The sequence below is a fragment of the Schistocerca americana genome, chromosome X, assembly GCF_021461395.2.
Source record: "Schistocerca americana isolate TAMUIC-IGC-003095 chromosome X, iqSchAmer2.1, whole genome shotgun sequence".
Taxonomy (NCBI): domain Eukaryota; kingdom Metazoa; phylum Arthropoda; class Insecta; order Orthoptera; family Acrididae; genus Schistocerca; species Schistocerca americana.
In genome coordinates this window covers 809,632,048-809,645,407 of record NC_060130.1, presented here as the reverse complement: position 1 = coordinate 809,645,407, position 13,360 = coordinate 809,632,048, and the positions used below count along the sequence as shown (strand labels likewise).

The 13,360-nt window shown below is 37.6% G+C and overlaps 1 protein-coding gene across 2 annotated transcripts in view; it reads right to left on the bottom strand.

Moving 5' to 3' along the window:
* The window catches only part of LOC124556841, a 594,435-nt gene that overhangs the window by 57,238 nt on the left and 523,837 nt on the right, over window positions 1-13,360 (bottom strand). Inside the window, exons 10-11 of one of the 2 annotated variants that reach the window (XM_047130858.1) lie at window positions 12,833-12,911; window positions 2,549-2,734 (exon numbers count right to left, since the gene is read on the bottom strand). In XM_047130858.1, coding sequence (XP_046986814.1) covers window positions 2,549-2,734; window positions 12,833-12,911 — 265 coding nt within the window. The remainder of the gene's footprint in view (window positions 1-2,548; window positions 2,735-12,832; window positions 12,912-13,360) is intronic. The other variant, XM_047130859.1, reaches the window with a different exon arrangement.

Below are 13,360 nucleotides of genomic sequence, written 5' to 3'. Positions count from 1 at the left end.
ATTCTGATGAGAGTAAGTAGAACTGACTTCTTTGAGAGTATCCCCCAATGAAACTCTTATTAGCGACTGTGACACAACAGTTGAAACTGTTATTACTGAAGTACAGAGAGCAACTAAAACATGCAGGAAGATCTACATGTTCAGTAACCTACATAAAAAGGCAGTAGAGTCATGTCTTGAGGATGAACCTTTAACTTTATCTCTGGAGAGAAGCATGAAGAGGAATTAGGGCTAACATTCAGAAGAACAGTTGAACGAGCACTGGACAAATATGTATCTGGTAGAACAACTCTAACTGTGAGGGATTCTTCACAGCATGAAGTCTCTTTAAGCAAACAGTAAAACAGTGACTAGTGTGTACTATGTGCAAAATGAGGCTTAAAGCTGACGGCAAAAGAAAATTTCTGGATGAAATGAATTTGGTAGATAAAATGGGAATGTTCAAAGCCTTCGTCTACTACTACTACTACTACTACTACTACTACTACTAATAATAATAATAATAATAATAATAATAATAATAATAATAATACTACGACCAAATCTGGTCAAAAGACCTCTCAAAACTACAAGGAATTCTGGGTGTACATAAAAACTGTCAGTGACACCAAAGATATTGTCATACACATATGGATAATATGAGAACCGATATTAAGGGTAGCAAAACAAGAGCAGAAATGCTTAACTGTTTCCAAATGTTTCTTTAAAAATGGTTTCAGAAGCACTGCCCAAGTATAATTTTTGCACCATTGCAAAGATACGTAAAACAGCTTTTAGTGTTAGTGTCACTGAAAAACCATATCAGACAGTATCCAGAATTTGCTGCCGAGGTAGCCCCTCTTAACAATAATATACTGCAATCATCTCTAACACAAAAAATGTAATAATAGTTCTGAGAAAACACTGCACTTAGCGCAAGTGTAGCATAATTGATTCACAGAACCGGTTTTAGAATCTTGGAATATCAACATCATATTTGAGCACAGACTATGTTCTAAGAGAATGCAACCAGGCTGCATGCTACAAACATTGGTTCTTCAAAACACAAGTTGCGTTTTTCGCATCTCACAGCCAGAAAGCCATGGATTGAAGCAGTATGGTAGATGCAATATTCCTGCCTTTCGAAGAACATTTTACTCAATATCACACCAATGCTTACTAACAAAAGCACAAGCATATGGTAGCATTAAATGAAATCTGTCACTGGACTGAGGATTTATTTGTGTGGAGGGCAAAGCCTGTTGTCTTGAATGGAGAGTCACTGACAGAGCTAGTAACTTCTGGTGTGCCTCAGGGAAGTGTGGTTGGACCCTTGCAGTTCATCTTTCATATTAGTGACCTTGCAGATAGTATTAATAGCAACCTCACACTTTTACAGATGAGGCATTTCTCTAGAAAATGCTGTACACATGCTCAATCAGATCTTGACATTATTTAAAAATGCTGCCAAGATTTTCAACTTGCTTTAAATTTACAGAAGGAAGAAATTATGTGCATCACAAAATGAAAAAAATAATTAGTATCCTATGACTACAATACTACTGCGTCAGAACTGGAATTAGTTAACTCATACAAATACCTGAATGTAACAGTTTGTAGGGATTTGAAATGAAATTGTCACACAGGCAGGTGGTGATACATTAGAAGGGCTATGCGAAAATGCAGTTAGTCTATGGAGGATGTTGATTAACAAAACATGAGAGAATCATTCTATTATCAGAACCTGAATTAAATACTTTCAAGTGGATACGCAACTTCCTGAGGATCTTTTCCCACAATAACGCCAATGAATAACTTCGCTAACGATTACTGTTATGCTTTGTCACAGAGGATAATAATAATTATGAATCATCATTTTAGTGTATTTGCAAGTACAATGCCACTTAGGATGGAAAAATAATCATTTTACCTAATTTTTGCTAGTAATTATAAAGCACTGTTTAATATTAAACTTTATTGATTTGGTTGACATTGGCATTATACAGTCATTCTACAACATGCAGTACCACTTAAACTGCTAAGAAATACTGAAAACTACATCTCTGTAAACTCTACAAATAATAGTGTAGAAAATTTTACACTGTCATTTTCCAGTTTCTAAAATGTTACTAATTCTATGAGATATCACAAAGGATCTTTATTCACTTACTAACAAAATTCCTTAGGTCTGTTTTTAATGTGTGCTGTGAGTGCGCATGACACGCACGCACACACACACACACACACACACACACACACACACACACACACACAAAGACAAACAGAGATTATATATAATAAGAATGTAACTGGTGCAAGAGAAAATAAATTTTTAAAATAAGCAATAAAATTAAAAGTGGAACTGTAGTCCTTTGCAGCACAAAACCAAACACCTAAAAACAATAACTTTCATGGCGTGAAGAAAAAGCCAAATGTAACTAAAAAGACTGTCACAGTCTTTGTCAAAAGCAAAGGAAAAACTTCTGAAAAGAATTTCTTCCTTTCAGTGTGCAACAGAAATGTCTTTATTGTATGGGCAGATTCATTGGGGCTAAATATCTAAAGATACCTAGTAATTTCACCACAGAAGTAACAAACGCTTGAAGAAGGCGAGTGGTTTTGGCTAGGACTAAGTCCCAAAGTTTCTGAGCCTCACTTTCACAAAACTTGAATTCTGCTACGATAGCACAAAACTGCTCAAAGTTTACTTTTATTTGTTCCAGGGGTACATCCTTTACGTCATCTCCTATTAAACCTGCAAAGAAAATACCATATGTAAGTTTTTTCCATGGTAACCAATCACTATTTTTAATTACAGTTTATCACTTGATTGAATCAATTATGTAGTTAATTTCTACAGCATTCAACTTTCCAACTATAGCTTATAAGATTAATCATATTTACTCATAAAGAGAAGAGATGGGTGGAGTACTGGTGGGAGTGTGCGGCGGGAGGAGAAAGGGGGATGGAGTAAGGGGGCGGTGGGGTGAGTAATGGAGTGAGGGGTGGAATAATGATCACGAGTAATGGGCCAAGGAGAGGGGAAGTGGGAGGGGGTGGGAGGGGCAGCAGGAGGAAAAGAAACGGCGAGAGAGGCAGAGATTCTCCAGTGGGTATTTACCGTGACCTTGCTAAGGCATTCAAGTGCGTAGAAGGTAACACTGCTTAAAGAATATCTCCCAGAATGGCATGTAAGACCAACTGCCTGCTCTACAAGAAACCTACATGCACAACAGGTAACAGAATTGGCTTAACAATGTCATATTTAAGAATAAATTCACAATGAGGAAATGTAAAAAGTGTAGGAACCCCAGGGTTCAATCCTTGGGTTACCAATTTTCTAGCTTACATTAATTATTTTCTGTTGATTTTTTGTTGTTGTTTCCAGTCCAAACAGAGGTTTGAAGCAGCTTTCCATGCTGCGCCTCTTCATCTCCGGGTATCTACTGCAATCTACACCCTTATCAATCTGCTCACTGTATTCATCTCTTTGTCTCCCTCTCACAATTTTAACCCCTCACACTTCCCTCGACTACTAAATTGGTGATCTCTTGATGTCTCAGAGTGTGTCGTACCAACCAATCCCTTCTTCTAGTCAGGTTGAGCCATTAATCTCTTTTCTCCTCAGTCCTACACAGTACCTCCTCATTAGTTACACAATCTACCCATCTAATCTTCAGCATTCTGCTGTAGCACCACATTCCAAAAGCTTCTATTCTCTCAGTGTCTAAACTGTTTATCATCCATTTCTCACTTGCATACATAGCTACACTCCATACAAATACTTTCAGGAGAGACTTTCTAATATTTGTATCGTCATGCGTATTTAAGTGAGCTAATCAGCTACCCAGTACTGCTATGATGTAAGATGAATTTGTTGTACAGCTGAAAATTAGCGGACCCAAGGACTCTAGGAACGACGTGGGACCCACGGACTCTAGGCACACCGTGGCAGCTTCTGGCTAGGTGACTGTCCCGGACAAGCTACATGCCAGAGTGCCAGCAAAGGACAGGGATGTTTCCAGAGTGAGATTTTCACTCTGCAGTGGAGTGTGCACTGATATTAAACTTCCTGGCAGATTTCAAATAACAGGGAGTGGGCAAACCCCAGTATTGGGAATTTTTTGCGACAGATGGTTGCTTAGGAGGGCACAAAATGCTCCAAGAAATGTCAGAATGTCAGACACACTTAAAGGCGGCCAAGTTATAACTCTCTGAAGTTTGACACCAAATCACAGTTACATATTAACGCAAATCTGAATATATTGGTGATCTCGGATAAATGAGGTGAATCCAGTGACACAACAGTATTTCAATATATTTAAAATTACAGAAACTGTTAATACCTCACAGAAAATATAAATTTTTACAATGAACCTCTGAATTAAAACTAATAATACCTTCACGTGATTTCATCATAATGGTATCTCAGACGACAGCATTGCACTATAGCATTTGTCCCTGGAAGCTACTTATCTGCATCTATTTCATTTACTGATTTATGTCATTTTTTTACATCTTTTTAATTATGCAAATGTTTATCAGAAGATCATGTCCTCCCCATTTACAGAGCTAATGAATACACCATCAATACCCCATCTTGTCGTACTTGTGTTTTATTTAACGACTAGTTTACTATTTCTTCTCCCTGGGCTTTAATTCCTACTCCAAATTTTTCTTTTGTTTCCTTTACTGCTTGCTTAATATACAGACTGAATAACATCTGGGATAGGCTACAACCCTGTCTCACTCCCTTCTCAACCACTGCTTCCCTTTCATGCCCCTCGACACTCATAACTGCCGTCTGGTTTCTGTACAAGTTGTAGGTGGCATTTCACTCACTTTACTTTACCCCAGCCACCTTTAGAATTTGAAAGAGTATTCCAGTTCACATTGTCAATAGCTTTTGCTAAGCTTACAAATACTAAATATGTAGGTTTCCCCTTCCTTAATCTATCTTCTAAGATAAGTCGTAGGCTCAGTATTGCATCACATGTTCCTAAATTTCTCCGGAATCCAAACTGAATTTGAAAGAGTATTCCAGTTCACATTGTCAATAGCTTTTGCTAAGCTTACAAATACTAAATATGTAGGTTTCCCCTTCCTTAATCTATCTTCTAAGATAAGTCGTAGGCTCAGTATTGCATCACATGTTCCTAAATTTCTCCGGAATCCAAACTGATCATTCCCAGGTCAGCTTCCACCTGTTTTTTCCATTCTTCTGTAAAGAATGTGTGTTAGTATGTTGCAACCATGACTTACCAAACTGATAGTTCGGTAGTTTCCACACCTGTTAGCAACATGTTTCTTTTTAATTGGAATTATTAATTTATTCTTGAAGTCAGAGTATTTCATTTGTCTCATACATCTTGCACACCATATGGAAGAAGGTTGTCATGTCTGGCTCTCCTAAAGCTATCAGTAGTTCCGACAGAATGTTGTCTACCCCTGGGGCCTTGTCTCGACTTAGATCTTTCAGAGGTATGTCAAATTCTTCTCATAGTATCGTATCTCCCATCTCATCTTCAGCTACATCCACTTCCCTTTCTATAATATTGCCTTCAAGAGCGTTTCCATTGTACAGACACTCTATATACTCCTTCCACCTTTCAGCTTTCCCTTCTTTGCTTAGGACTGGTTTTCCATCTGAGCCTTTGATATTCATACAGGTGGTTCTCATTACTCCAAAGCTTCCCTTTAATTTTCCTGTAAGTGGCATCTATCTTTTCCCCTAGTGATATGCGCTTCTAAATCATTACATTTGTCCTCTAGCCATTCCTGCTTAGCCATTTTGCACTTCCCGTCAATGTCATTTTTTTAGACGTTAATATCCCCTTTTGTCTGCTTCATTTATTGGATTTTTATATTTTCACCTTTCATCGACAAAATTCAGTATATCTTGTGTAACCCAAGGATTTCTACTATTCCTTGTCTTTTTGCCTACTTGATCCTCTGCTGCCTTCACTATTCTGTCTCTCAAAGCTACCCATTCTTTTTCTTCTACTATAGTTTTTGCCGTTCTTGTCAGTCAGTCCCTAATGCTTTCTCTGAAACTCTCTACAACCTCTGGTTCTTTCAGTTTATCCTGGGCCCATCTCCTTAAATTCCTACCTTTTGCAATTTCTTCAGTTTTGATGTTCATAACCAATAAATTTGGGTCAGAGTCTACATCTGCCCATGGAAATTTCTTGTAATTTAACATCTCGTTCCAAACTCTTTGTCTAACCATTATATAATCAATTTGAAACCACCTGGTGTCTCCAGGTCTCTTCCACATATATAACCTCCTTTCACAATTCTTAAACCAAGTGTTAGCAATGATTACATCATTCTCTGTGCAAAATTCTACCAAGTGGCTTCCCCTTTCATTTCCTTTCCCACAGTTCATCCATATTCACCTACTATTTTTTCCTTCTCTTCCTTTTCCTAGTATCAGATTCCAGTCCTGCATCACTATTAAATTTTCATCTCCCTTAACTATCTGAATAATTTCTTTTATCTTGTCACACACTTCTTTAATCTCTTCACCATCTGTGGAACTAATTCTCATATAAACTTTTACTACTGTGGTGGGTTGGTCTTCATGTCTATCTTGGCTACAATAAAGTGTTCACTATGCTGTTCATAAAACTGAACTGTATTCCTATTTGTTTTTATTCCTTATAAAACCTACTCTGCCATTAACCCCTATTTGATTCTGCATTCATAGCCCTGTATTCTCCTGACCAGAAGTCCTGTTACTTCTTCCACCAAACTTCATTAGCTGACACTGTAACTTTAACATATCCATTTCCCTTTTATATTTTCCAGCCTACCTACCCAATTAATGGATCTGATATTCCACACTCCACTCCATAGAATGCCAGTTTTATTTCAGCTGATATCCTCCTGAGTAGTCCCTGCCCAGAGATTCACATGGGTAACTACTTTACCTTTGCAATATTTTACCCAAGAGGATGCCATCATCATTTAACAATACAGTAGTGTTCCATGCCCTCAGGAAAAATTGCAGCTATAGTTTCCCCTTGCATTCAGCCATTCGTAGTACCAGCAGAGCAAGGCCATTATGGTTGATGCTTCAAGGCCGTATCAGTCAATCATCTGGACTGTTGCCCCTGCAACTACTGAAAAAGCTACTGCCCCTCTTCAGGGACCACACATTTTTCTGGCTCCACAATAGATACTCCTCCATTGGGGTTGCACCTACAGTACGGCTATCGATATTGCTGAGGCATTTAAGCCTCCCCTCCAATGGCAAGGTCCATGGTTCACACAGGGGTATTATCTAAAAGTTACAATTCAAGACTGGGGAAAAACTGTGGTGCTTGCTGATAAAATTATTCTAACCAAAATGCCAAACACCACAACGAAGGTTACAGCCAATACAGCAACTTATAAAGCATGCAAGTGATTCATAGTAAATAACCTTATTCTCTTTTTTTAATTAATATTATGTAGTTCCAGGTGACAAATAAAAAAAAAAAAAAACTTCAAGTTCCTGAAACTGATCTAAGAAAGTGGAAAACTGTAGAAACTGCACATACAAATTTCTTATGCATCCAGATTGGCAATCGGTTAAGAAGGAATGAGCAAATTTATTAGCTGCTGAATAAACTTTATTCACTAAGTTTTGCATTTCCACAATTAAAATAATGCTTTTGCCACATTCCCATTCTATCCTCTCCTATGGTACAACCTACTGAGGAAATGTTGCAGAAACTGAGAAACTTTTCAGACTTCAAAACTAAGCAGCGAAATTAATATGTGGGGCTACTTTAAGAACATCCTGCAGATATCTCTTTTAGCCATTTTAGATATTTACACTTGCAGTACCATATATCAGCTGTCCCTCCTAGGAGTCATATGCATTTTCTCTGGTGTTTTGGTAAGTATTTGCACTTTCATTTCTGCAATATGTAGTTTGAGTCAACTCAAACAAATACTGCTCATCAGATATTTCATGCACTGTCCAGCACTGGCAGTAAGGGTCATCTTGTTTCCAGTTACAAACAAAATTACTTTTAAAGCAGAACTTTACATGCTCATTCGATAGGGTGGTGCCAAATTGGTTCAAAGAACTTGCAGGAATGCAGTCAACTGACTTCATTGACAACCGCCCATACTTATTCAGTTGCACAACCTGACATTTTTAGGACAGTTTTGCATTGAAAATTACAGGGTGTGCATGTGTTGAAATATTGGTGGTTGTCAATGACATCACCCAGCTGCATTCCTGTAAGTTATTTGAACACTGTATATGCCAGGAGGAACTCTGCTCTCATGGTACAAAACTGGTCTGGCAAATGCATCTGAAGATCCTTAGGAGGGACACCCTGTATATACACTTCATGATTACAGTCATAATCAACAACATAGAGATGTTTCAGAAAAATGGTGACATTCACAACTATGACAAGACACAGAAAAAATTGCCACCAAGACTCTACAGCTCTCATGATAGTATAGAAGGGAGTTACTGAGTAAGGAATAAAGGTACACAACAATCTTTCCATCTAAATAGAAAAGGAAATTAATATTATGTGGGTATTCAGAAGTAAGCTAAAAACATTCCTCATACACCAAACTTTTTTGTGAAACAAATGAATTCTTAAAGTTATGAATTATTTCTTAGTATAAAAAACAGAAGAACTCAACTGCAAATATTACTTTTAAGTTTAAATAATGAAACGTAGATACAAATGTAAAGAAGACTCTCAGATAAAAATTCAGTACTTATGCTGTGAAGACGAAACTACATCCTGATATTTACTTTCCATTTTTCAGTATTCATATAAATTTTTGGGAGTAAACTGCATATCGTAATTATATACAGCTAGCTGTATGAAAAGGACTAAAATCATATATGATGTCTGAAAGTCCCATGCAGAGAAAAAAACAAAGAAAAAGTGATCGTAACACATGTTATTTGACTTGTCCTATATTACTAGTACATGTCTTTTTCAGTAAATAATAATTATAATCTCACACAACATTTTTTACAGTTAAGACTTAAGAATCTGACACCTCAGTTTGTAAATACACAATGTACTTATGTATCGTACTCCCAAAATAAAGTTCAGCGGTAGGTATGGAGTAAATTTAAATTACATTTCTTGTTGAATATATGAGTGCTGGAGTAAGTTCTATGCCTGGGAAATATATTGGTAAGTTGCAAAAAAGAAGTGATTTTTGGGTGTGTCAAATTAAACAGTTCACATAAATTTTAATTTTTTTGAAACGCTACGTAAAGTATAACTTTTATGCGATAAACTGCTAACCAAACAGTTATGATATATCACTTTACAACTGTAAAATTCTGGACTACTTAATTCTTTAACAGTTATCTCCCATCCCCCCACCCCTTTTTACTCCCACTCTATGAACAATGGACCTTCCCAAGGTGGGGTCACTGTTCTGCTACAACCACAACAGAGGGGTATTTGGGGACAGGCTACACTAACTCATGGTTCTTAAGAGGGGTAGCACCCTTTTCACTAGTTGCAGGGGTAGCAGTGTCAGTGATTGACTGATCTGAACTTAACTTTGGCCAACATGGCTCTGCTGTGCTGGTGGCATGAACAGCTGAAAGCAGGGGAAATTACATCCATAATTTTTCCCAAGGGCATGCAGCTCTGATGTATGGGTTAATGACTGTGTCCTCTTGGATAATATATTCTGGAGATAAAATAGTTCCCCATTTGATTTACTGGACAAGGATTACTTGGTAGGAAAAACAAAAACATTCTACGTGTCACAGAGTGTGAAATGTTAGAGCCCTTAACTGGGTAGGTAGGTTAAAGAATTTAAAAAGGTAAAGGGACAGGTTGAAGTTAGAAGCAGTGGGATTTAATGAAGTGAGGTGGCAGGGAAGAATGGGTAATGCAGGAGTAAGCTTAATGATGAGTAAGAAAATAGGAACACAGGTAAGCTACTACAAATATCATAGTGAATGCATTATCATAGTCATGGTAAACACAAAGCTGAGACACACAAGAGTAGCACATGTTTGTCAACTAGCTCCACAGATGGAGAGATTGAAAGAAAATATTATGACATGAAGGAAATTATTCAGGTAATTAGAGGACAGAAAAAATTTAATTGTGGTGGATCACTGGAATTTGATACTAGGAAATGGAAGAGAAGGAAAACTAGTAGGGCAACACTGACTGAAATTGGGGGAGAGGGGGGGGGGGGGGGGGGGGAGAATAAAGAAAGAAAGTGGAAGTTGCCTGGCAGAATTTTCCAGAGTATAATTAAATCATTGTTAATACTTAGTTTAAGAATTAAAAAAACGAAGGTAGAGATTTTGAAACCAGACTTTAAATGCAGAATATTTCCAGATGTGAACTGACCATAATTTTATTGGTTATGACCTGTAGATTACAACTGAAAACAATTGCAAAAAGGTAAGGTTGATTCATTCTGGGGAGGGGACCGAAGAGCGAGGTTATTGGTCCCATCAAATTAGGGAAGGATGGGGAATGAAGTTGGCCATGCCCATTCAAAGGGACCATCGCATCATCTACCGGAAGCGATTTAGGGAAATCATGGAAAACCTAAATCGGGATGGCCGTACGCAGGTTTAAACCGTTATCCTCTCGAATGCAAGTCCAGTGTGCTAACCACTGTGCCACCTCGCTCGATCAAGACTTAAGAATTTAAAGAGATAGAAACTGGATAAATTGAAAGAACCAGAGGTTGCTGAGAGTTTAGGAGATCATTAGGCAATGCTTGACAAGAAAGGAAGGGGGGGGGGGGGGAAAGAATGCAATAGAAAATGAATTGGTAACTTTGAGAGATGAAAGTGCAAGTAGCAGAGTACCACACTGCTAAAAAGGCTTATTTAAATGATTTACTGCCTCCTGCAACTGTCATTTTTCCTTTACTGGTAGTACAATTGTACAATTATCTATCAATTTACAAAAACTGATTGACAACACATTACACCATACAGGTATATTTAAATATTATCCACAGTTATTATGCCTGCAACTGCAGGTGACTTAGCTGTTACAATATATGCTCACATTAAACATTGTGTGACCACTAAGTGTTTGGAGGGCTACAGGATGTGAAATGCACAGGTCTGTAGTTTTTGGAACTGTGACGTGCTTTCATAGTAATGGACAATGAAAATTGCAATACCTGCACTCAACAGCCACAGTAGTGATGGATGCTGTTTAAATGCAAAAAGGAGCAGGGAGCTGTATGGCACAATGTGTCATTAGTAAGGTTTTGTAAAATACTTGGTAATGGTCTAGGATCAAAATTTTACAATCTTACAACCAATATACAAAAAATGACAGCTGTAGGTGGCACTAAGTCATTTAAACTATTAATCATAGCTGCAGATCCAGTCTCAATGAAGATAACAAGTGAAAGACCTAGTACAAATCCTCTGATAACACAGGAAATATTTAATTTAATTGACAGAGTGAATATATAAAATGTAGCAAATACAGCACATGAAAGGGAATACAGCTGTCTAAAAAGTGATTGACTGGAAATGCAAAAAGGCTAGAGGACAAATGTAATAACACCACAGAAAAATGGTGTGCCAGGCAAGGACAGATGCCACAGACATGAAAATTTAAGATAGCTTTGGAAAAAAACAGAATCAGAAGCCGACTTTGGGGAAGATCGGTTGAGGTTCCAGAGAAATGTAAGATAAAGAGAGGCAATACTGACCCCACATCTTATCTTAGAAGACAGGTTGAAAAAAGATAAACCAACATTTAAAATATTTGTAGATTTAGAGAAAGCTTGAGACAATGTGCACTGAGCTACACTCTTTGGAGTTTTTAAAGGAACCTGGATAAACTGTAAGGAACAAAAGGTCATTTGTAACTCTTACAGAAACTACATGGCAGTTATAAGAGTTGACAGAAATGAAAGTGAAACAGTAGTTCTAGTCTTCCCCTTATGTTACTCAATCTGTACATCGAGCAGGCACAAAATGAAACCAAGGAGGGCTTTAGAAATGAAATCAAGTTCAGGGAGAAGAAATAAAAACTCTAAAGTTTGTCAATTATTTTGTAAGTCTGTCAGAGACAGCAAAGGACTTTGAAGAGCATTTGAAGGGAATGGATAGTATTTTGAAAGGGGGATATAAGATGAACAACAACAAAAGCAAAACAAGAATAAAGGAATGTAGTCAAATTAAATCTGGTGATGCTGCAGGGATTAGATTAGTACATGAGACACTAAAAGCAGAACACAAGTTTTGCTATTCAGTCAGTAAAGTAACTGAGAAGGAGAGGATATAAACTGAGAATAGTAGAAGCATTTCTGGAAAGGGAAATCTGTTAACATCTAATATAAATTTGAGTGTTCGGAAGTGTTTTGTGAAGGTATTTGTCTTTAGAGTAACCTGTCCAAAAGTGAAATGTGGACTAGCAGCAGTTCATACAAAAAGGGAATGGAAGCCTTTGAAATGTGATACTACAGAAGAATGTTGAAGACCGGACAAGTAACTGGAAAAAAGGGGTGGGGGTGGGGGGAAGGTCAGATGATAGGTCTGTCCTGGGGCATGAAGGAATATTTGGTTTGGTAATGGTGGAGGGAACTGTGGGTGTAGAAGGTGTAGGGAGAGACCTAGGTATGGATATGGTAAGCAGCCTCAAACTGATGTAGGTCACAGTAGTTATTCAGAGATGATGAGGCTTGTACAGGACAGTCTAGCATGAAGAGCTGAATTCAAACCCCTCTTCAGAACTGAAGACGACAATGACACATTATCGAACTGACACACCAATCAGTTTATCTCCAGTTACTGATACGTGAAACAATTAAGTCTATGCGTCATTAGCATCAAGTACAATAGCAACAGTAAAATAATAAAACAGTAACTAACCTGTCTGAGTAGCCAAGATATTCCTTATGTCCGAGAGACAAAGTTTTCGGTCAGTAAGAATCCTAAATGCCATGCAAACCTGAAAAATTAGAAATCACAGAACACAAGTGCTTAAAATTTTATTATTCACTCCAAAACCACATAGAGTCCAAACTAGTACATAGTTTGATTCAGAGGATTTACGATGGGCAACAAGCTTAAGAAATGTGGCTGACGTGAGGAAGTTTCTCAAATGTGCCTGTGAGTTTATTAGTTGAGAATGACAATACCCTCATTGTTTATATATTTCCCACACACAACAGAGGAACAAACAGCAGCTGACTTGAGAACAAACTACAGCCAGTCACCTAACAATCTTTTTAAATTAGTCACAAACATAGTCAATTTGGGCAAGTCATCAGATGGCAGGCGATCGTAAGAACTTCGTTGCTACAGTTATTGTGCTGGTGGAAATAACTGAATTTGGATTGGAGCCATCAGAAGTATTCTCATAACATTGATGGCTTATGTATTGTTTACTTACAAATC